The sequence below is a fragment of the Balaenoptera ricei genome, chromosome 17, assembly GCF_028023285.1.
Source record: "Balaenoptera ricei isolate mBalRic1 chromosome 17, mBalRic1.hap2, whole genome shotgun sequence".
Lineage (NCBI taxonomy): Eukaryota > Metazoa > Chordata > Mammalia > Artiodactyla > Balaenopteridae > Balaenoptera > Balaenoptera ricei.
Window position 1 is genome coordinate 45,482,019 of NC_082655.1, and position 25,212 is coordinate 45,507,230.

Below are 25,212 nucleotides of genomic sequence, written 5' to 3' on the forward strand. Positions count from 1 at the left end.
GTAAGTCTTCCATTTTGGATCCCTATTTCCTCATTATCTCAAAGAGGGTTTTGATCTACAACTCAAAGTAGAATTATTATTAAACTGTAAAAAATTTAAAAAAATAAAAATTTCTAATTTTTCTTTATTTTTTTAACATCTTTATTGGAGTATAATTGCTTTACAATGGTGTGTTAGTTTCTGCTTTATAACAAAGTGAATCAGCTATACATATACATATATCCCCATATCTCCTCCCTCTTGCCTCTCCCTCCCACCCTCCCTATCCCACCCCTCTAGGTGGTCACAAAGCACCGAGCTGATCTCCCTGTGCTATGCAGCTGCTTCCCACTAGCTACCTGTTTTACATTTGGTAGTGTATATATGTCCATGGCACTCTCTCACTTCGTCCCAGCTTACCCTTCCCTCTCCCCGTGTCCTAAAGCCCATTCTCTACATCTGTGCCTTTATTCCTATCCTGCCCCTAGGTTCTTCAGAACCTTTTTATTTTTTTTTAGATTCCATATATATGTGTTAGCATACGGTATTTGTTTTTCTCTTTCTGACTTACTTCACTCTGTATGACAAACTCTAGGTCCATCCACCTCACTACAAAAAACTCAATTTCGTTTCTTTTTATGGCTGAGTAATATTCCATTGTACATATGTGCCACATTTTCTTTCTCCTTTCATCTGTGATGACTACTTACATGTTATCTTAAACTTTGAACTTTCAAATTACTTTACACATACATACATCTTTGGTAACTTTTCTTCGTGATATTTAGGTATATTCTAACTATTGAGTTATCTGGACATATTCTGTCTACTGGGTGATCTAGCATATATCCACAAAAGTCTGTGCAATGTTATCACTACAAATGCTTTGCCCAGATCATATTCCAATAACCCATGGCCTCTCACTGTTCAATTCCTTAACAACTAGAGATACCTGTCCACTTCAACAACAGGAGGCCATTGTCAAGCTAAACCCAACATCGCATTTAATTATCATGTACCTGCTATATCCATGTCACCTTTCTCAACATTATTTTCTTCACAAACCATACTCCCTACTTACTCCAGGTTTTCAACTATTACCTCTATGTAGGAGATTACAAATTATGAACCATTAAAGCAGTTTCAAACAGTCTACCAAATACCTTCAAACTCAATGTGTCCAAATGCAAACTCATTAACTTCACCCCCCAAGTCTTCTTCTACTCTTATCTTTCAGTTATAACACTAATATTCTTCAAGACACTACAATCAGAAACCTTGGAATAATATTTTACTATTTCTCCTTTTTCATCTACTTGTCCAATCATTTCCAAGTCCTATCAATTATTAATAAAAAATACCTCAAATTATACCCTCTTCTCAATTCACTGATAATGTTCTAGTTCATACTTTGTTATTGTTCCCTTAAACTGTTCTAACAGCCTCCTACTTAACTATCTGCTTTTGTTATCAACATTGTAAACCATTTGCCATACTGCTTCCAGAATAACTTTTCTAAGTAGATTTAGATAGTGTATTAAAATCATTTTTACTTTACTCCCCTCTATTAAACTCCACCCAAAGCAATATAAAAATGAATATATATGGAGGAAAATCCAACTTTGATGAAACAAGAACATGGTCACAACTCCTAACTATAAAATACAATGTAGACTTGCAAAATTTGTAAGATATCAAGGACACTGGAAGCCAACAAATTTATCCTCAAAGTTTAATCAATTATAGATTTCTCCATGAATGTCACAATTTTAAAAATTCTATACAATAATCTTCTGATAAGAGGTTTAAGTTCTAGGGGCAATAGTGGACCACCAGAGAAGAAGGAAAGGTACCCGTATGGTATCTATTTGATACTATATAAAGAAGAGCAGTAAGATAAAATGCCATTTGTATCACTTACAACCTAGCTTCCTAACCAAAGGAGACTGACAGAGATGAAACAAGGTGAAGAAGGTAGAGGAGACAACTAGTATCAGATCATCAGAGAGCCTGTGATTTGTGAGGCTTTATTTCAACTAGGGACAAATCTTCAGATGACATAGTTAAATCAGAGTCGTGGGATGCTCCACCTCACTTCCTACCTCCTGCCCTCCCCACATTATTTTTCAGCAAATAGCTACATCCACTAAGGATGCATCATAATCATAAAGGAATAATCAAGGAACCTATTTATAAAAATTGGAAAAAGAAATAAAGTAACAAAATAGAGACGGAGGATAGGTTTAGGCAATAAAATCTCAGGAAAAAACCCTCAAAAATAGATATGAAGAGTCAAAGAAGAAAAACTGGGAAAGAAATTGGATGGAAACAAAAATATTACAGAGATAAAAGCCATATTTAAAATTTACTAAATAGGATAATCACAACAAGAAATACATAATCAGAGATACAGTGAATAGTCCAGAGAAGCCATACACACACAAACACAAACACACACACACACATGCACACCCCAAAATAATCACGGGAAAATGTACAGATTTTAAGAAACAAATTAAATTAAAAATACATAATTCATTAAGAGAACAGAACATATATATTTGAAAAAAATATTCAAAGACATATTAGAAGAAAAATTTTGTATGTAATTCTTGATTCCGAGATCACAAGGATATGTCACTCTCTTAGAAATTTGATACTAACTGTTCAACCACAAGAAATATTCTGACAACATTACCAAACTTGGGGAGGAGAGAAGATGGCGGAAGAGTAAGACGCGGAGATCACCTTCCTTCCCACAGATACAGTAGAAATACATCTACACGTGGAACTGCTCCTACAGAACACCCACTGAACGCTGGCAGAAAACGTCAGACGTCCCAAAAGGCAAGAAACTCCCCCCGTACTTGGGTAGGGCAAAAGAAAAAAGAAATAACAGAGACAAAAGAATAGGGACGGCACCTGCACCAGTGGGAGGGAGCTGTGAAGGAGGAAAGATTTCCACGCACTAGGAGCCCCTTCGCGGGCAGAGACTGCGGGTGGCAGAGGGGGGAAGCTTCGGAGCCACGGAGGAGAGCGCAGCCACAGAGGTGCGGAGGGCAAAGCGGAGAGATTCCCGCACTTCCCGCACGGAGGCTCGGCGCTGACCAGCACTCACCAGCCCGAGAGGCTTGTCTGCTCAGCCGCCGGGGCGGGCGGGGCTGGGAGCTGAGGCTCGGGCTTCAGTCGGATCGCAGGGAGAGGACTGGGGTTGGCGGCGTGAACACAGCCTGAAGGGGTTAGCGCACCACAGCTGGCTGGGAGGGAGACCGGGAAAAAGTCTGCAGCTGCCGAAGAGGCAAGAGACTTTTTCTTGCCTCTTTGTTTCACGGCGCGCAAGGAGAGGGGATTCAGAGCGCCGCCTAAACGAACTCCAGAAACTGGCGCGAGCCGCGGCTATCAGCGCGGACCCCAGAGACGGGCGTGAGACGCTGGGGCTGCTGCTGCCGCCTCCAAGAAGCCTGTGTGCGAGCACAGGTCACTCTCCACACCGCCCCTCCCGGGAGCCCGTGCAGCCCGCCACTGCCAGGGTCCCGTGATCCAGGGACAACATCCCCCGGGAGAACGCACTGCGCACCTCAGGCTGCTGCAACGTCACGCCGGCCTCTGACGCCGCAGGCTCGCCCCGCCTCCTCTGTACCCCTCCCTCCCCGCGGCTTGGGCGAGCCAGAGTCCCCGAAGCAGCTGCTCCTTTAACCCCGTCCTGTCTGGGCGGGGAACAGACGCCCTCAGGCGACCTACACGCAGAGGCGGGTCCAAATCCAAAGCTGATCCCCAGGAGCTGTGCGAACAGAGAAGAGGAGGGGAAATCTGTCCCAGCAGCCTCAGAAGAAGCGGATTAAAACTCCACAAACAACTTGATGTGCCTGCATCTGTTGAATACCTGAATAGACAACGAATCATCCCAAATTCAGGAGGTGGACTTTGGGAGCAGGATATATTAATTTTTCCCCTTTTCCTTTTTTTTTTGTGAGTGTATATGTATATGCTTCTGGGGGAGATTTTGTCTGTATAGCTTTGCTTTACAATAGCTTTATTTTACTTCACTATATTATAGCTTCTTTCTTTCTTTCCTTTCTTCCTTTCTTTCTTTCTTTCCTTCCTTCCTTCCTTCCTTCCTTCCTCCTTCCTTCCTTCCTTCCTTCCTTCCTTCCTTTCTTTCTTTCTTTCTTTCTTTCTATTTTTTCTCCCTTTTACTCTGAGCCGTATGGACGAAAGGCTCTTGGTGCTTCAGCCAGGCATCAGGGCCGTACCTCGGAGGTGGGAGAGCCAACTTCAGGACACTGGTCCACAAGAGACCTCCCAGCTCCACGTAATACCAAACGGCAAAAATCTCTCAGAGATCTCCATCTCAACATCAAGACCCAGCTTCACTCAATGACCAGCAAGCTACAGTGCTGAACACCCTATGCCAAACAACTAGCAAGACAGGAACAGAGCCTCATCCATTAGCAGAGAGGCTGCCTAAAATCATAATAAGGCCACAGACACCCCAAAATACACCACCAGACGTGGACGTGCCCACCAGAAAGACAAGATCCAGCCTCATCCACCAGAGCTCAGGCACTAGTTCCCTCCACCAGGAAGCCTACACAACCCACTGAACCAACCTTAGCCACTGGGGACAGATACCAAAAACAACGGGAACTACAAACCTGCAACCTGTGATAGGGAGACCCCAAACACAGTAAGATAAGCAAAATGAGACGACAGAAAAACACACAGCAGATGAAGGAGCAGGGTCAAAACACACTAGACTTAACAAATGAAGAGGAAATAGGTAGTCTACCTGAAAAAGAATTCAGAATAATGATAGTAAGGATGATCCAAAATCTTGGAAATAGAATAGACAAAATGCAAGAAGCATTTAACAAGGACGTAGAAGAACTAAAGAGGAATCAAGCAATGATGAAAAACACAATAAATGAAATTAAAAATACTCTAGATGGGATCAATAGCAGAATAACTGAGGCAGAAGAAAGGATAAGTGACCTGGAAGATAAAATGGTGGAAATAACTACTGCAGAGCAGGATAAAGAAAAAAGAATGAAAAGAACTGAGGACAGTCTCAGAGACCTCTGGGACAGCATTAAACGCACCAACATTCAAATTATAGGGGTCCCAGAAGAAGAAGAGAAAAAGAAAGGGACTGAGAAAATATTTGAAGAGATTATAGTTGAAAACTTCCCTAATATGGGAAAGGAAATAGTTAATCAAGTCCTGGAAGCACAGAGAGTCCCATACAGGATAAACCCAAGGAGAAACACACCAAGACACATATTAATCAAACTGTCAAAAATTAAATATAAGGAAAACATATTAAAGGCAGCAAGGGAAAAAAAACAAATAACACACAAGGGAATCCCCATAAGGTTAACATCTGATCTTTCAGCAGAAACTCTGCAAGCCAGAAGGGAGTGGCAGGATATACTTAAAGTCATGAAGGAGAAGAACCTACAACCAAGATTACTCTACCCAGCAAGGATCTCATTCAAATGTGATGGAGAAATTAAAACCTTTACAGACAAGCAAAAGCTGAGAGAGTTCAGCACTACCAAACCAGCTTTACAACAAATGCTAAAGGAACTTCTCTAGGCAAGAAACACAAGAGAAGGAAAACACCTACAATAACAAACCCAAAACATTTAAGAAAATGGGAATAGGAACATACATATCGATAATTACCTTGAATGTAAATGGATTAAATGCTCCCACCAAAAGACACAGGCTGGCTGAATGGATACAAAAACAAGACCCATATATATGCTGTCTACAAGAGACCCACTTCAGACCTAGAGACACATACAGACTGAAAGTGAGGGGATGGAAAAAGATATTCCATGCAAATGGAAATCAAAAGAAAGCTGGAGTAGCAATTCTCATATCAGACAAAATAGACTTTAAAATAAAGACTATTCCAAGAGACAAAGAAGGACACTATATAATGATCAAGGGATCGATCCAAGAGGAAGGTATAACAATTGTAAATATTTATGCACCCAACATAGGAGCACCTCAATACATAAGGCAAGTACTAACAGCCATAAAAGGGGAAATCGACAGCAACACAATCATAGTAGGGGACTTTAACACCCCACTTTCACCAATGGACAGATCATCCAAAATGAAAATAAATAAGGAAACACAAGCTTTAAATGATACATTAAACAAGATGGACTTAATTGATATTTATAGGACATTCCACCCAAAAACAACAGAATACACATTTTTCTCAAGTGCTCATGGAACATTCTCCAGGATAGATCATATCTTGGGTCACAAATCAAACCTTGGTAAATTTAAGAAAATTAAAATCGTATCAAGTATCTTTTCCGACCACAACGCTATGAGACTAGATATCAATGACAGGAAAAGATCTGTAAAAAATACAAACACATGGAGGCTACACAATACATTACTTAATAATGAAGTGATTACTGAAGAAATCAAAGGGGAAATCAAAAAATACCTAGAAATAAATGACAATGGAGATACGACGACCCAAAACCTATGGGACGCAGCAAAAGCAGTGCTAAGAGGGAAGTTTATAGCAATACAAGCCTACCTCAAGAAACAGGAAACATCTCGAGTAAACAACCTAACCTTGCACCTAAAGCAATTAGAGAAAGAAGAACAAAAAAACCCCAAAGCCAGCAGAAGGAAAGAAATTATAAAGATCAGGTCAGAAATAAATGAAAAAGAAATGAAGGAAACAATAGCAAAAATCAATGAAACTAAAAGCTGGTTCTTTGAGAAGATAAACAAAATTGATAAACCATTAGCCAGACTCATCAAGAGAAAAAGGGAGAAGACTCAGATCAATAGAATTAGAAATGAAAAAGGAGAAATAACCACTGACACTGCAGAAATACAAACGATCATGAGAGATTACTACAAGCAACTCTATGCCAATAAAATGGACAACCTGGAAGAAATGGACAGATTCTTAGAAATGCACAAACTGCCGAGACTGAACCAGGAAGAAATAGAAAATATGAACAGACCAATCACAAGCACTGAAATTGAAACTGTGATTAAAAACCTTCCAACAAACAAAAGCCCAGGACCAGATGGCTTCACAGGTGAATTCTATCAAACATTTAGAGAAGAGCTAACACCTATCCTTCTCAAACTCTTCCAAAATATTGCAGAGGGAGGAACACTCCCAAACTCATTCTACGAGGCCACCATCACCCTGATACCAAAACCAGACAAAGATGTCACAAAAAAAGAAAACTACAGGCCAATATCACTGATGAACATAGATGCAAAAATCCTCAACAAAATACTCGCAAACAGAATCCAACAGCACATTAAAAGGATCATACACCATGATCAAGTGGGGTTTATCCCAGGAATGCAAGGATTCTTCAATATACGCAAATCAATCAATGTGATACACCATATTAACAAATTGAAGGAGAAAAACCATATGATCATCTCAATAGATGCAGAGAAAGCTTTCGACAAAATTCAACACCCATTTATGATAAAAGCCCTGCAGAAAGTAGGCATAGAGGGAACTTTCCTCAACATAATAAAGGCCATATATGACAAACCCACAGCCAACATTGTCCTCAATGGTGAAAAACTGAAACCATTTCCACTAAGATCAGGAACAAGACAAGGTTGCCCACTCTCACCACTATTATTCAACATAGTTTTGGAAGTTTTAGCCACAGCAATCAGAGAAGAGAAAGAAATAAAAGGAATCCAAATCGGAAAAGAAGAAGTAAAGCTGTCACTATTTGCAGATGACATGATACTATACATAGAGAATCCTAAAGAGGCTACCAGAAAACTCCTAGAGCTAATCAATGAATTTGGTAAAGTAGCAGGATACAAAATTAATGCACAGAAATCGCTTGCATTTCTATACACTAATGACGAAAAATCTGAAAGTGAAATTAAGAAAACACTCCCGTTTACCATTGCAACAAAAAGAATAAGATATCTAGGAATAAACCTACCTAAGGAGACAAAAGACCTGTATGCAGAAAATTATAAGACACTGATGAAAGAAATTAAAGATGATACAAATAGATGGAGAGATATACCATGTTCCTGGATTGGAAGAATCAACATTGTGAAAATGACTCTACTACCCAAAGCAATCTACAGATTCAATGCAATCCCTATCAAACTACCACTGGCATTTTTCACAGAACTAGAACAAAAAATTTCACAATTTGTATGGAAACACAAAAGACCCCGAATAGCCAAAGCAATCTTGAGAACGAAAAATGGAGCTGGGGGAATCAGGCTCCCTGACTTCAGACTATACTACAAAGCTTCAGTAATCAAGACAGTTTGGTACTGGCACAAAAACAGAAATATAGATCAATGGAACAGGATAGAAAGCCCAGAGATAAACCCACACACATATGGTCACCTTATCTTTAATAAAGGAGGCAAGCATATACAGTGGAGAAAAGACAGCCTCTTCAATAAGTGGTGCTGGGAAAATTGGACAGGTACATGTAAAAGTATGAAATTAGAACACTCCCTGACACCATGCACAAAAATAAACTCCAAATGGATTAAAGACCTAAGTGTAAGGCCAGACACTATCAAACTCTTAGAGGAAAACATAGGCAGAACACTCTATGACATACATCACAGCAAGATTCTTTTTGACCCAGCTCCCAGAGAAATGGAAATAAGAACACAAATAAACAAATGGGACCTAATGAAACTTAAAAGCTTTTGCACAGCAAAGGAAACCATAAACAAGACCAAAAGACAACCCTTAGAACGGGAGAAAATATTTGCAAATGAAGCAACTGACAAAGGATTAATCTCCAAGATTTACAAGCAGCTCATGCAGCTCAATAACAAAAAAACGAACAACCCAATCCAAAAATGGGCAGAAGACCTAAATAGACATTTCTCCAAAGAAGATATACAGATGGCCTACAGACACATGAAAGAATGCTCAACATCATTAATCATTAGAGAAATGCAAATCAAAACTACAATGAGATATCATCTCACACCGGTCAGAATGGCCATCATCAAAAAATCTAGAAACAATAAATGCTGGAGAGGGTGTGGAGGAAAGGGAACACTCTTGCACTGTTGGTGGGAATGTAAATTGATACAGCCACTATGGAGAACAGTATGGAGGTTCCTTAAAAAACTACAAATAGAACTACCATACGACCCAGCAATCCCACTACTGGGCATATACCCTGAGAAAACCATAGGTCAAAAAGTGTCATGTACCACAATGTTCATTGCAGCTCTATTTACAATAGCCAGGACCTGGAAGCAACCTAAATGTCCATCGACAGACGAATGGATAAAGAAGATGTGGCACATATATACAATGGAATATTACTCAGCCATAAAAAGAAATGAAATGGAGGTATTTGTAATGAGGTGGATGGAGTTAGAGTCTGTCATACAGAGTGAAGTAAGTCAGAAAGAGAAAAACAAATACAGTATGCTAACACATATATACGGAATCTAAGGAAAAAAAAAAGGCCATGAAGAACCTAGTGGCAAGACGGGAATAAAGACACAGACCTACTAGAGAATGGACTTGAGGATATGGGGAGGGGGTGGGGTGAGATGTGACAGGGTAAGAGAGTGTCATGGACATATATACACTACCAAATGTAAAATAGATAGCTAGTGGGAAGCAGCCGCATAGCACAGGGAGATCAGCTCGGTGCTTTGTGACCACCTAGAGGGGTGGGATGGGGAGGGTGGGAGGGAGGGAGATGCAAGAGGGAAGAGAAATGGGAACATATTGTATATGTATAACTGATTCACTTTGTTATAAAGCAGAAGCTAACACACTATTGTAAGGCAATTATACTTCAATAAAGATGTTTAAAAAAAAAATAAAAAAAAAATAAAAAGCATTAGTACCAAAAAAAAAAAAAAAAAAAAAAATTACCAAACTTTATGAGCAAGAAAGAAACTCACTGAGCATCCATTTAGAAAAATAAGCTCACATTAAATAATAAAAAATTATGTTGACCTGTGATTTCTCTGCCTTATCCCTCAATGTCTGAAGATAATTCAAGCTTAAAAAGCCTGCGGGAAAGCATTTTAGACTCAGCCAAAAACTTCCTTCTAGTATAAAAAGAAAACATGTTTTCACCATGAAGTAGCTCTGGGAATATAAAACACATGAGCCCTTCTTGGAAAACTGCTTTGTGATAACATACGAAATACAACTGGAGGAACTGAAATAAATAACTCAGGAATGTGAAACTGTATTTTTTTAAAGACTAAAGGTAACCACCAAATGCATTTAAGCTTCCATATTCTATAATTCAATGAATGACATCATTTTCCTCCAGTGATGTTCCTAACTGAAAACTTAGGAGCCACTCCAGACTGATGCACTTCATGTCATGAATTGGTGATGAGGGATAACTAATGAAACCTCTTTAGTATTTTTCAACTCTATTCCTTCCTCTTTAATCTCAAGTGTTAGTTGTGGTCCAGGCCTTCCTCATTTATTTGCCTGAATTATTAAAGGAGTGCTTCCAATTGTTGCATACTTCATCAGTTCGATCCATCTTCCTCAAATTACTCACATGACCTTTCTTATACATAAATCTTATTCCTATTTCTCCTTTCAGTGATGCCTCACTGCCTTCATGATGAAGTCTAATCTTTGCAGGACATAAGCAGGCTCTCTCAGTCCAACCCTTTCTTAACTTTTCCAACCCCATCTGTTACTACTCTCAACTTCATGCTATATGTTCTATCCATCATTTCCTGGAAAAAGCCTTCCCTGACACCTCTCCCCTTCCATTATGGTAATGTGCTCCCCCTTACGTGATTAATGAGTCCCTTAGAAATACCTTTATCATGGGGTTATAAATAGCTTGTTAAATAAGTTTACATCTCATTTTTCTGTTTCCATGTGCCACCTCACATATATCACCCTAAAAAAGTCATTATCCTCCATTAGCCTAGTTAATTTTGGTCTCTTGGACTGCCTACAAAATACTGTTCCTTCAAGTCTCAGTTCATATTTCAGCTCTGCTGTAAGTCTTCTGTATTAACCCAGTCCAAATTAAATGTTCCAGCCTCATTTTTCTCCAGTACTAAGTTTTTTCTTTTGCTTCCAGGTTATGTTGTATCTTGCTTCATATAATAGTTACTGTTTCTGTGCCTACATCCTGCACAAATATTAGTGTCTAAAGAGGGTAAGTACTTCTTTATTCATCTCTGAATTCCACATGGCACCCACTATTGTACCTTGGTAGAAGCTCAGTAATATTGAGACTTAAGAGGAATATTATCTTTTTTTAACATCTTTATTGGAATATAATTGCTTTACAATGTTGTGTTAGTTTCTGCTGTATAACAAAGTGAATCAGCTATATGTATACATCTATCTCCCCATATCCCCTCCCTTTTGTGTCTCCCTCCCACCCTCCCTATCCCACCCCTCTAGGTGGTCACAAAGCACCGAGCTGATCTCCTTGTCTTATGCAGCTGCTTCCCACTAACTATCTATTTTACATTTGGTAGTGTATATATGTCCATGGCACTCTCTCACTTCGTTCCAGCTTACCCTTCCCCCTCCCCGTGTCCTCAAGTCCATTCTCTATGTCTGTGTCTTTATTCCTGTCCTGCCCCTAGGTTCATCAAAACCTTTTTTTCTTTTCTTTTTTTTTTAGATTCCATATATATGTGTTATCATACGGTATTTGTTTTTCTCTTTCTGACTTACTTCACTCTGTATGACAGACACTAGGTCCATCCACCTCACTACAAAAAACTCAATTTCATTTCTTTTTATGGCTGAGTAATATTCCATTGTATATATATGCCACATCTTCTTTATCCATTCATCTGTCGATGGACATTTAGGTTGCTTCCATGTCCTGGCTATTGTAAATAGTGCTGCAATGAACATTGTGGTACATGAATCTTTTTAAAAGGAGTATTATTAAAGTACATGCCAGCATAAGTAACCCCCCAAAGTCTCTCAGAGCAAAGGCTCTGAAGGAGGGAGAATACATAAATAATTGCATTTCAATATGGTGAATTCCATAATAGAGCTAAACAGAGGCTACTCATGAAATAATTCACCCATATAGGAGAGAGAGAGAATTTTGGATGTTCTTGCATAGATACATTTCTCTAGAACAAGTATATTAAATATTTATGTTAGTAAAATTCATATTTTATCATTGTTCAATATAATTTAATCTGTTCCTAGCAATATCCTATTAACATAATGCTCCTCTCAATGTAACCCATTTAAAAAACAATTCATGAGACTCTTTGTATTTAGAATGAATATGGTCACTATTAATATGTTTACCCTATATTAATGCAGCATACATTTCTTAGCAATTAATGCTGGCTTTTCATATATGTTATAAATAGTCATATTTCTACTAGCTATTCTTTGATGAACTTTACTTCCAGAATCAATTCATAATGGAAACTGGGAATCCCCAAACCAATCAAGTTAGCTAGCATTTCTTTAAAAGTTCTTAGACACATCAATCAAAATTTGACAGAATTCCATTTCTGTTTCTTATAAAGACATTTTACATTTTAATATTTTTACTGAGTTTGAAAAAAGATAGCTTGTAAAATGTAAGTTTCAAATGGCTAAAACTATTTTTTGTAAATGGAACTATTAAAGCTTATTTTGTAACATGTGTTTAAGCCAAAGATAGTAATTTTAGATAAAATTTCTACTTACCCAATCAATTTTATCCACATTCCAATATTTTTTTAAATCCCGAAATTGTATTAGCATTCCCTTCAGTCCCACAACAATAATACTTGCAAGAACACACTACAAATAAGAAATAAGTTGATGAAGATGCAAGATAAAGATTTTAATCTAAATTTTAAAGAATCATGGTATTTTTATGTCTTTGTCTTTGAAGTACTTACTAAAGAAAAGCAATAACCATTTAGAAGACTGAAGTAATATTCATTTTGTTTCGAACTAACCTATTATTGTACTTTAGGAATATAATAACAATTCTAGAAAATCACAGGGTACATGTTATGGCATTCTAAAAAAAAGGAAGAAAGAAAAAGAAAAGTAATGAATTATAAGGGTGAATGTTATAAGGCTGAATGTCCTCTTAACTTTATAATAATTATTCACTGCCATTTGTTTGAAATCTGTTTGTTGCAAAAATTAAATATTTATATCATGTATTTCTTTATAATTGTCTTGAGTATCAATTTTCTGGTTTCACCTGAATATATTTATAACTCTCTTGAAAAGTGAACTTGGTTATTGGGAGATCCTCTCATGAAAGTGATTTATTCTTATTACATGAATGAAGAATTAGAACAAGAAAGGACTGACACTGTCTCTGGATCTCTGAAGACCAGGATCTTACTCACATCATTTTAGTGCCCCAGGCTTCCGAAAAGCAAGGTAAACAAGTGTACTAATATTCTGAGTCACTTTGTATAACCATGCATCAAGGGTGGCAAGATGAATTTTGTTGCCTACTCTCTTGCCCAGCATGCATTTTCTAAGAGTACAAATTTTATAAAATTCTTCCGAAGTCTACTTCTTATAACAGACTTCCCTGGTGGTCCAGTGGTTAAGACTCTGTGCTTCCACTGCAGGGGGTGTGGGTTCAATCCCTGGTCAGTAAACTAAGGTCCAGCATGCCACATGCCACAGCCAAAAAAAAAGAAACAAAGAGTGGCATGTCCTTCTTATAACAGAGATTGCCTAGTTCCATCTTCCAAATGAATACAGAATAAATCTAATTCCATGATGTCATTTTTATACAAAAGCCTAAGAATTAGAAAACAGCCATGGTACCCTCCCATACCTTCCCCATCAAATGTGGGCTCTTTCTACCTTTCCTCCATTCAACCATTACTTATGTCACATAAGGTTTCAGATTTAGGATCACTGAGGTTGTTCTTCAAAGAAAATTTTAAAATATAATGATTCTCATTAAAAATAAAGTTAAAAAGTAAATAATAAAAAGCACTACTTACCATGGGCAGCCAGTAAAGCAAGGGTCCTATTGCATAGATGACTATCAGGATGAAAATGCAAGATATTAGACAAGCCACCTGTAAAATAAAAGACAGTCAAAAAAGAAAGCTTGAACTTCCTTATTATTCCAAAGTTATAGGGGGAAAAAGATAATTCTTTGTTCTTCTTGATAAGACGAAACAAAATGTTGGCACATGATTGTTAAATTAAATAGACTGTCATCTATATTTTGTAGCTGAAGGAACCCAAATGTGACAGCTGACAAACTGGTGCAATCAAATTAAGTCAGCAATGCCAAAAAAGCAATTCCAAACAAAGAAATAGGACACCATCAACTTTTATCACACATCACAGCATGGCTTTTTTGTTTGTTTGTTTAATAGTGAAAATGACATTTCAGCTAAAAGTCCTTTAGCCTATAGTTGTTCAGCCTGGCCCCCCTTCTCATTTCCTAGTTGTTTGGGTAATAACTGAATATGCAGCTTAGGGTTTTTCTGTGCTGATGACAAATTTTCACAGAAGCCTTTACTCTCTTCGTTGGAGTCCTTTGTTAATATGAAACAGTTATATGGGATTAAGGGAGCAGTCTCTGCAGTGAAACAGACTTAATTTTATTAATCCTGAAAAGTCATTAGTATTGTGTTCTAACCAACTCAACTTGCTGACAAAAGGTAATTCAAAACACTCACTCCTAGCTATGCTCCACTTAATGGAGAACAAATTTCACATAAGCAAATGCTCATGTCTTAATAGAAACATTTAGCCAAACTGTCAGCCTTACAAGAGAAGAGAGGGCTTTCACAGGACCAGAAAGATACCTAAAATATCTTTATGGAGAAATCAAAGGAAATAAAGCCTATTAGAGTGGCTAAAAATAAATATATAAACAAATAATCAATAGCAAGGGCTGGCAAAGACTCAGAGCAACTAGAGTTCTCAGACACTACTAGTGGTAATTCAATATGGTACAGCCACTTCAAAAACAGTTTGGCAGCTTCTTATGGAGTTATGTATGACCCAGAACTACCTAAGAGAAATGAAAACATACACCTATGAAAATACTTACATGTAAATATTTATAGCAGTTTTATTCATAAATACCAAAAACTGTAAATAACTGAATTGTCCACCAGTTGGTGAATAGATAAATTTTGGGACATCCATACAATAGAATACTACTTAACAATAAAAAAGAACAGACTATTGATACATGCAACAGCATGGATGAAATTCAAAACCATTAAACTAAATGAAAGAAGCTTGATACAAGTTCCTTCCGTATTAAGTGGAGCTCATCTACAGCACTCCCCAGCATATAAAGGGGGAAAAGTCCTTCTGTGGGAAATAAGTCATTAGAGAACTAAGGATTGTCCATAAAAGAAGTTATAGTACACAAAACTGTCACTAAACTGATTATTTAGGAGTAACTGGTAATTTTACATGATAATAATTTTTAAATAACAAAATATTATGCCTGTAACTCCACTAGACTGGAGAGAGCTAGTTGTCAGAAGGCAGATTACAGGATTCATTCAGATACCCGTGTGACTGAGTATATCCATGTTTATGTGGAAGGAAAAAGACACCAACCACTAAGGTGCACTTCATATCAAAAGACAATGGCATGAGGAGGACTTTCAAAGATGGTGGAGGATTAAGATGTGGAGATCACCTTCCTCCCCACAAATACATCAAAAATACATCTACATGTGGAACAACTCCTATAGAACACCTACTGAACGCTGGCAGAAGACCTCAAACTTCCAAAAAGGCAAGAATATCCCCACTTACCTGGGTAGGGCAAAAGAAAAAAAAAAAAGAGAGAGAGACAAAGGACTCAGGATGGGACCTGCACCTTTGGGAGGAAGCTGTGAAGCAGGAAAAGTTTCCACACACTAGGAAGCCCCTTCACTGGCGGGGGAGGGGGAGCTTCAAAGTGTCAGAGGAGAGCGCAACAGGGTGTGGAGGGCAAAGTGGAGAGATTTCCACACAGAGGATCGGTGCCAACCAGTAGGTGGGGGCTGGGGCTGAGGCTTGGGCTTTGCAGGTCAGACCCCAGGGAGAGGACTGGTGTTGACTGCGTGAAGACAGCCTGAAAGGGGCTAGTACACCACAGCTAGCCACAAGCGAGACTGGGAAAAAGTCTGGACCTGCTGGAGAGGCAAGAGACCACTGTTTTGGGGTGCTCAAGGAGAGGGGCTTCCTGCTCTGTGTGCCCACAGATGTCAGAGCACCGCCTAAGTGAGCTCAAGAGATGGGTGCCAAGCCACGGATATCATCTCGGACCCAAAGGCAGGCACGGACTGCTACTGCTGCTGCTGCTGCCACCAAGAGGCCTGTGTGCAAGTGCAGGTCACTACCCACACCTTCCTGGGACCCTGTCAGCACACTACTGCCAGGGTCCCATGATCCAGGGCCAACTTCCCTGGGAGAACACACAGCACACCTCAGGCTGTTGCAACTTTACACCGGCCTCTGCCACCGCAGGCATTCCCCACATCACAACTGTGACTAGCGTACCCCTCCCTCTCCTCGGCCTGAGTGAGCAAGAGAGCCCTAATTAGCCGCTGCTTTAACCTTGTCTTGTCTAGGTGGGGAAGAGACACCTGAGGGTAGCCTACATGCAGAGGCAGGGCCAAAACCAAAGCTGAACTGCAGGAGCTGTGCGACAAAAGAAGAGAAAGGGAAATCTCTCTGTGCAGCCTCAGGAGCAGCAGATTACATCCCCACAATTGGCTTGGTAAACCCTGCATCTGTGGAATTCCTGAATAGACAACAAGTGTTCCCAAAATTGAGACTGTGGACTTTGGGGGCAACTGTGGACTTGGGGTTTAACTTCTGTGTTTGACTTATTTTTGATTTTATGTTTATCTTAATTTAGTTTTTAGTGTTTCTTTTCATTTGTGGGTTTGTTTATTGGTTTGGTTGCTCTCTTCCTTTTTTGTTTTTTTTCACTTTTGTGAGCGTGTGTGTGTGTATGTTTCTTTGTGTGATTTGTCTGTTTAGTTTTGCCCTTTAAAAAAAATCAAGCATCTATATAAATACTCAGGAATATAAAACTGGTCAGAAGGAATTTTGGGTTCATGTGATCTAGAAAATATTCAACATTAAACTGATATCTGGTATTGAAGGTGGCTTAAGCTTGTTGATCTAATTAATATAGACATGTCTTTAGAGTCATTAATATTTAGCATAATACTTTATTGTACCTAGGAATCAAATAAGACCTTATTACATCTGTTGCAAGGAAAATAACTTGATAGGATGAAACTTTAAATGTAAATGAGATAAGAGCTTTCAGGTAAATGCTATAGGAATAATTATGTTCTGAAAATTATCTAAAATAGTGTCTCCAGACTTTGGTAACTATTACTTGCCACTTGGTTTTCACTAAAAATTAAGGTTTTTAAGAGTTGGGGACTCTAATTTAGATATGTAATTAAAGCTACTAAAAATAATAAAATCTTTCGCTATATAATAGGAAAGTGGAACATATGTTTTGAGTAAAAAGGAGTTTTATGCATGGTCAGACTGAGATTATATTAAACTTAATTGGGTAAATGGATTTTGTTATTAAAAGTAGACTGGTGCAGGACCAGACTTGGCTCCTCTCTGCTAAGAGAACAAGTTTACTTAGAATGCTGCTTTTGATAACATATTGTGTGAACTATCTTGCCGTTAACTGAGCTGTATTTGTTCTTAAATATTCTATCTGACCAAATGCTTTTTAAGAAAAAACGTTTTGATATTTTGGATGAATTTCCTATCAAATTCTAATTAAAGTTCTTTTGACTTCAGCTAGCTTTGGGATGCTTCAGAGGGCCCCAGAGAGCCTTCCTTATTGCATAGGTTTCACCTGTGGTGGAGCATTGGTTGGGATTTTCCCTTTTGAACTAGCCTTGGTCATTCATTCAGCTTTATCTCCGATGGGACATTGGTTGGGGTTCTTCCCTTTTGGACTGATGAGGTATTGGTTCGGAATCTTCCATTTTTGTGGCTGAGGAACTGTGACCCCGAGAGACTGATTTCATAACAGGACTCGTGTGTGACAACAGCAGGGTATCCTTCCCTACTGCATTGGTTTTGCCTGCGGTGAAGCATTGGTTGGGATTTTCTTCCTTTTTGGGGGGCTAGGGAACTGTGACCCTAAGGCACCTCAGAGGGGGGAAAAAAAAAAAAAAAAATATATATATATATATATATATATATATATATATATATATATAAACTAAACTGACTAGAATTGGTTGGTATGCTAAATTACATGGAAAGCATTGTCAAATGAGCAATAAGCCTCCTCAGATTATATGGTATGAATAAATGTTATTAAAATAGATTTTCTAAAAATTATACAAAGTTTCTGAAATTTGCATATGTCCTGGTATAATGCTATAGTTTTAGTTGTTATCTTAAAATGCTGTATGTCATAACAACTTGGATAAGTTTCTTTGCCAAGAAGAATTCTAATCAGATCTTCAACCTTGCCTTTTTAAGACTTTTGTCATTCATAGGCAGCTTAGGTGATGATTTGCAAAACTGCCACATCATCAAGAAGGCTCATAAAAAGGAACATTTTTTAACAAATATGTTTCTGATAGCCTTTAGATAATACCACTAGACTGGGTAACAAATGACAAATCTGGATGAACTGATTACTTCATCCAGATCAACAGGAATTAATTACATGGGACTGAATGAACTGATGAATATGATTTATAACTATATGACTTTGGGAAATATACTAGCCTTAACCTTCGTTTTCCTTTTATCTTTTGTTTCCTTTTCTCTTATGTTATGACCTACAACAAGTTGATAAAGTATACCCTTGTAAACAAAGATGAAACATTTATCTTTTTCTCTCTACCTGATCCTGCCTGAATTTGGCTTCTCCAACTGGCTCTCCTGTGGACTTGATGGTTTATTGTAACTGGATTACAACCAGTTATACTAAGCATTGTTTTTGTTTATTCTTTGTTTCCAAATTGTTTATGCTTTGTGTCTTCCTGCTGCAGTATGACTTTGTCAATGTTACTACCTACATTACTTATATCCTGTCTATTTTATAAGATTGTTGTCTCTTACAGTGTGCAATCAGGCTCCAACAAAATAGATGATGGCTAAACATCCTGAGGAAATAGATCACATTTATGACTCTTATAGAATAATTGTAATAGTATGATTCTAAGTATGGGAAGAAGCAATAAGGGAAAACATTTCTTGGATCATAATAGATTAGAAAGACAGAAGATTCAGAGAATCTTTAATTATCAACAGGTCCTAATCCAGAAATTAGCACCTGGAGTGGCATATCAACAAGAATTTTTGCCTGATCTGGGATGAGCCTCCCAGTGCTGTGGGACAAAATTTGGTCGTGAAATGTCTCCCAAATACTGGTCAAATTCCAGACCAAGAGGAGGATCTGAGAAATTGAATATTTCCATTAGTCTGCCATCTTCTCAGACACCCATTTTTCTGAATAAAGTCGCTATTCCTTGCCTCAACACCTCGTCTCCCAATTTATTGGCCTCTCGTGCAGTGAGCAGAGCAATCTTGGACTTGGTAAAAATATCAGCAAAATTGACTAGTTTTATAATTATCAGATACTTTCATTTTTCATTAATTCTTTCCACACATAGTTATTGAACACCTACTATGTGCTAGGTCTTGGGCTGGACACTGAGGATATGGTGAACCAAAGCAGACATGGGCTGTCTAAGAGCTGAAGTCAAGAGAAGAAGGCAGACATCAATCATATAATCACACTGATGAACACTTAAAGTCCAACAGAGCTAAGGTCTCTGAAGAAAAGAACACAGTTGACCCAAAAGTGTCAGTGAGATCTGAAGAATGGGAGGAGTTAACTTAGAGGAGGCAGCCACAGAGAGAAAAGGAACAGACACTGGAGCCCACGAGGAAGGAGGAGCTGTGACTGGTGAGCTGAGATTGAGGTGGAGAAGAGTCCAAGATGAGGCTGTAGGGGGAAGCACTCAGTTTTGGTAACATAAAGGTCTGAATTCTAAGACCTATGCAAAACCTTTTATGGGTTCTAGGAGGAAGTAACAAGATCATATTTGTATTTTAAAAGATATCTTTCTACAGAAATACTAATAGTGTTTCTGAACAAGAAAGAGTCAGTTGGTGAAATAATTGACAAATGCAAGGTGGTTCCCACTGCTACTTTGATTGGCTATTATTAGCCTAAAAGTTGAAGGGTTTAAATTCTTCTAGATTAATTTACTGGGTATAAGTCTAGTACCTATGAGAGACAGAGCTATTTAAGGGATTTCTTTGTGAAGTCTTGTCACATAGAAAACTGGTTTCACAGCCTATTTAGAACAAAACTTTTAAGACTTGGCTTGCCCAGTGCCTTCTTCAAATCATGTCAGTTATCTCCACGTAAACTTAATAGTTGTAATGCCAAAATGACTACCATGGGAAAGCATCCTCGATTTGGGTATGCACATTAAATCAGATTCCTTCTCTGTACAATTTAATGGGAATTGTTGAGCAGATTAGCGACAATCTCAACAAGCAGAACAGCATGAAAATACTGTGCTGCCAAACTTTGTTTCCCTGAACTAGTGTTTTGTTAGGTACCTTTTGTTTCTTCTGAAGTCTGATGAATAGAATACCATGCAGAAATGATGAGAGGAAATCTAACACACTCATCCTTGTAAGAAACTAGGTGGAAACCACTATAGAATCCTAGAATTTTATAGATAGAAGAGTCTCCAGAGTAAGGAATGATACTTGAGTACACTATGTATTAAACATTCAAATTTAGGTTACAAGTATCTGAGAGTTTGCAAAAATGTTTATGCCAATACACATGATGAACTTATGCTTTAAATCACGAACTGTGTAAAAATCAATCAAATTGTCATGTAAAACAATGTTGAATGAGAATTACACATCTTTGATGATGAGTTGTGGCAATAATATGTCAAATTATTATAGATTCAGAATTTGTTGCTGCTTCCCCTCTGCTCCATGGTACATTCATCAAATTTTATTGGTTAATTTTATGCAATATTTTAATGTTCATTAACCCATCTTTCTCTGGCCACTTGCCCCCAACGTCAAGAACCATATCCTTTTCAAATTTACTCTTCTACAACCCCCAAAAAGGACTTAGTATAAGGTAAACTCCTAATAAATGTTTAAATTATCACGTAAAATGCTTTATAAATTCTCATTCAACTCCAATTTAAAATAAATGTGAATTGTTTTATAATGGTTAGCTGTTAATATTAATTTATTAAATTAAAATATACATGAATTTTCTTGTATAGAACAGTAGTTAAGAATGCAAGATTTGGAGTAGATCTATCTGGGTTCAAATCCCAGCTCTGCCACTTACAAGCTCTGTGACTTGGATAAGTCAGTTTAACCCTCTTTTCCTCAACTTTCTCATGTGGAAACCTAGCATAATAATTACACCTCCTTCATAGAGGTACCTAAAAGATTAAATGAGTTCATTTATATAAAATGTATGACATGCATATAACTCGATATATGCTTCCACCAACACCACCACCATCATCATCATCACAGAAACATCTTTATTACTACCATCGACATCTTATCAGTACCAAGCATAATAACTAGTATATAGCAGGTTCTCAAATGTCAAATTGATTTGAGTTCCTAAAAATACATAATTGTTTCTTAAAATCAAAATGTGCACAGACATCGTATTATTCATTTACATACATGTACATCTCTATAGACAGGAATGTCATTGTCAAGGACTGATTTTACATACAGTTGTTTTCATTTTATTTAAAGGAAGTGAACAAAAATTTTAAAATTTCAAATTGACTGGTTAGATTAGCAAAACGTACAATCAGAGACACCGCTAGAGGGAGCATTTGTTCAAAGATTGACAACAATAAAGCTGCCATTAATACAGGATTTTTTTGTCTGCTCATTGAATCATTCAGCTCCTCAAGGATCTTTCCTAAGAAAGAGAAGAGATAGAATTCCTTGATACTAGTTTTAAGAAATTGAAGAAGTAAAAATATTCTCAGGACTTTAGAGAGAAGCTCATTCTTCCCACTCTCCAAGGAGAGTAAAGACCCATCAGTTCTTTTGTCCCTGCTGAAAATAAAGTTACCTGTGTCTTTGCTCCTGTGCTATATAGGACAGCAGTCCTTCCCATGGCAGCAGCACTTGGTATGCAGAAGAAAAATGAAGGAATCACATTGCTGAGGCCATGGGCCAAAAATTCCTACAGGAATGATAATAGGAGGATATATCATTTCCTAATCACAATCAACTTTTAGAGACCACCGGTAAAACTTGTCATGGAATGAGACTTATTCTGTATTCTATTTCTGTTCTCTCCACTGGTCGTAATTTAACCATTATTTTAAGAATAGCTAACATTTATTGAGTGCTTACAATGAGCCAGAAACTGTTCTAAGCACTTCATTGTAACAACCTTATAGGGAAGTACAAGGCATTTATTGTATCTGTTGTCAATTTCTCCTCTTTCAGGTCATTAGAATCAAGGTTTTGTTCCCGCCACTCCACCAGTGACCTCCACAGTGCTAAATCCAATGGTTAATTTCTACCCTACCTGGCCTAAGATTAGCATTTGACACAGTCGCTCACTACCTCCTCCTTAAAGGCTCCTTCTAGGACCTCTCACCCTCCTGGTTTTCTCCTACCTCCCTGGCCACCACTTCTCAGTCTCCTTTGTGGTTTCTTCTCATCTAACCAATCACAAATATTGGACCACTTCCCTCTCTAATCTTAGCTACCCAAATACACATTGACAGCTCCCAAATTTATATCTCCAGCCTAGACCACTCTTCTGAACTTCAGACTGACATAGCCAACCTGCCACTCAGCGTTTTCATTTGGATGGTTAACAGGTATCTCAAACTTACCTAATCAGGCTATGCTCTATATATTCCCACCCTGGTTCTCCCACATCCTTCCCTGTCTCAAGCTCCAGTTGCTTGAGCCAAAAGCTTTAGAGATAGTCTTGACTACTCTTTTTCCCAGATGGTGTCCACATCCAATGCAGAATTTGTCCCTTTCTCATCTCCTTCACTGCTACATCCTGGTCCAAGTCATCAAGTGTCATTTAGATTATTGCAAAAGCCTCCTAATGTTTTTCTGCTTCTGCTATTGCCAGTAAATAATACAGACAAAAATCCCTGGCCTCACAGACTGGAGTTCTAGTGAGGGAATGCTGACAATAAACAAGATGAGTATGGAAAGTAAAGCAGAGAAAGGAGTGGAAAATTTTGGAATTTAGGATTTTAGCTTACCAAGGAAGGGCTCCCTGAGAAGGGAACATTTGAATAAAGGAGGCATGTAGCTACCTGAGGGTACAAAATTCCTGGAAATGGGGACAGCAAGTACAAATGTCCTGAGCTAGAAACATGACTAGTGAACTCAAGGAAAAACAAGGCAGTAAGTGTGGCTAGAACTATGAAAGAAATATGAGATCATAGAGGAAAAGGGATGGTGACAAGGTCAGGTATGGCCTTGTAAGCCTCGGTAATAGCCTTTTAATCTGAGTACTATGGGAAACCACTGGGAGGTTTTGAGATGAGGAAAGACATGGTCTGCATTATGTACCACTGTATCCCTTGTTCCTAGACCAGTACCTGGTAAATAGTAGGGTTCAATACACATCTGTTGAATGAATAAATCTGCTTTTTTACAGATGACAAAACTGGGACACAGAAACAATTTCAGAGTGAGATTTAGATATAGGTACTTTGGCATTCTAACCACTATTCCATAGCTATCTCTGCAGACCTGTGCAGAAATGTAGGGCCACAGGGCTTGAGACAAGACACTAGCAGAGGTAGATTCAGAAACATGCTCAGTAAACTCTTCATCCTTTGGTATTCTAAGAATAGACCCTTGTAACCTTTAGTTTTTTACTAAGAAGAGTAATATTAGTGTTTTTTGTATTTTGAAAGTCAGCATGCAATGATAAATATATTTAGATTCTCTCCTAAAACCAAATCATCAAGATGTCCCTCTCTAAAACACAGAGTGTACTATAACCAATCCAAGAAAGTCAGATTTCCACCTTTCAATGAATGACTTAGATATTTTCTTTTGTTTTCTTCTACCCATTTGTGTTATACACATAGAAAAGTTGTATTTTTCATAAGTTCAACATTTTCTGGATCTGGGAATACACCGTACAGTGATACAATAGCTATGGAGAGGTGTGGAGAGGGGTTGGGGCATACTCCACCTGGTTGTCATCAACTGAATATTTGAATTTTTTGGCAGATCCTTGAGCAAGAGCCAGTGAGGCCACATAGCCTACAAGTGCCACTCCAAAAGCTTCAGTGATTACTGCAGAGAGGATGTTCATTGGGGGAGCTCTAGGTGGAGGAATGCTGTTGAAAGAAAGACCATATTGAACTCATCAACTTTCATGTTATTTCTGTAACAACTTGCAGTGAATTCAGCTATGGCAATGACTCTGAAGTTTACATAGAATACATGAAATATCCCTGAGAAAACCAAGCAACCTTGCCCTTAGAAGCCTTTTGTTTTCAACATTATTTAGCAGAAAAGCAAAATCACAAAGAACACCACAAGGACAGCTCCGTGTATCTAACTGGCATTCACTCACGGAGAATTCAGGTTATAGCACAGAAAATTTGACTAAACAAAAATTTCCTGTATCAGAACAAAAGCAAATATGGAGCATTCTTTCATTGAATCTTCCTAAACTTTTATTTGGCTGGCATTAGAAACTGTATTTCCTGCCTTGAATACTACAGTGCTGTATGCAAACACTAGTTTACTGTGAGCTACGATTCCTGAGCTAATCCTTAAATTTTCCGTTGAGTTTATAATCTTAATTATGTTTTTTAACATGATTCTTTCACAGTACACTTAACTATTGTTAAAAAAGAGACAACAGGCCCACAATGGAGTCACTTGTGCTAAGCCCCATGTAAGCAAACCAAGAATTAATACCTAATTTAACTGCAGTTTCAGCCTCTCCCAGGAATGTAACCTTAGCCAGTCAATCTAGAATTACCTGGTCAGCATTAGCAAGGTAATTTGCCCTTCTGTCCCACATAGGAAAGTGACCTTGCCTGAAACAATCCACTCTTTGCTAGAAACATCCTTTTCCTGCCCTTCCCCTTCTGACTATAAAAGCCTTTCATTTTGTACAGCTCGTCAGTGTTCCTTTTGATTTGCTAGATGGGTTGCTGTTCAATTAAGAAATTGTTGAACAAAGTCAATAAGACCTCTAAATGTACTCAGTTGAATTT

The 25,212-nt window shown here is 38.1% G+C and overlaps 1 protein-coding gene across 4 annotated transcripts in view; it reads right to left on the reverse strand.

Moving 5' to 3' along the window:
• The window catches only part of SLC26A7 (solute carrier family 26 member 7), a 208,064-nt gene that overhangs the window by 54,047 nt on the left and 128,805 nt on the right, over positions 1 to 25,212 (reverse strand). For all 4 annotated transcript variants that reach the window (XM_059901193.1, XM_059901192.1, XM_059901195.1 and 1 more), the window contains 4 exons: positions 24,174 to 24,321; positions 22,062 to 22,175; positions 13,945 to 14,022; positions 12,668 to 12,763 (listed from right to left, as the gene is read on the reverse strand). In XM_059901193.1, the coding sequence (XP_059757176.1) occupies positions 12,668 to 12,763; positions 13,945 to 14,022; positions 22,062 to 22,175; positions 24,174 to 24,321 (436 nt within the window). The remainder of the gene's footprint in view (positions 1 to 12,667; positions 12,764 to 13,944; positions 14,023 to 22,061; positions 22,176 to 24,173; positions 24,322 to 25,212) is intronic.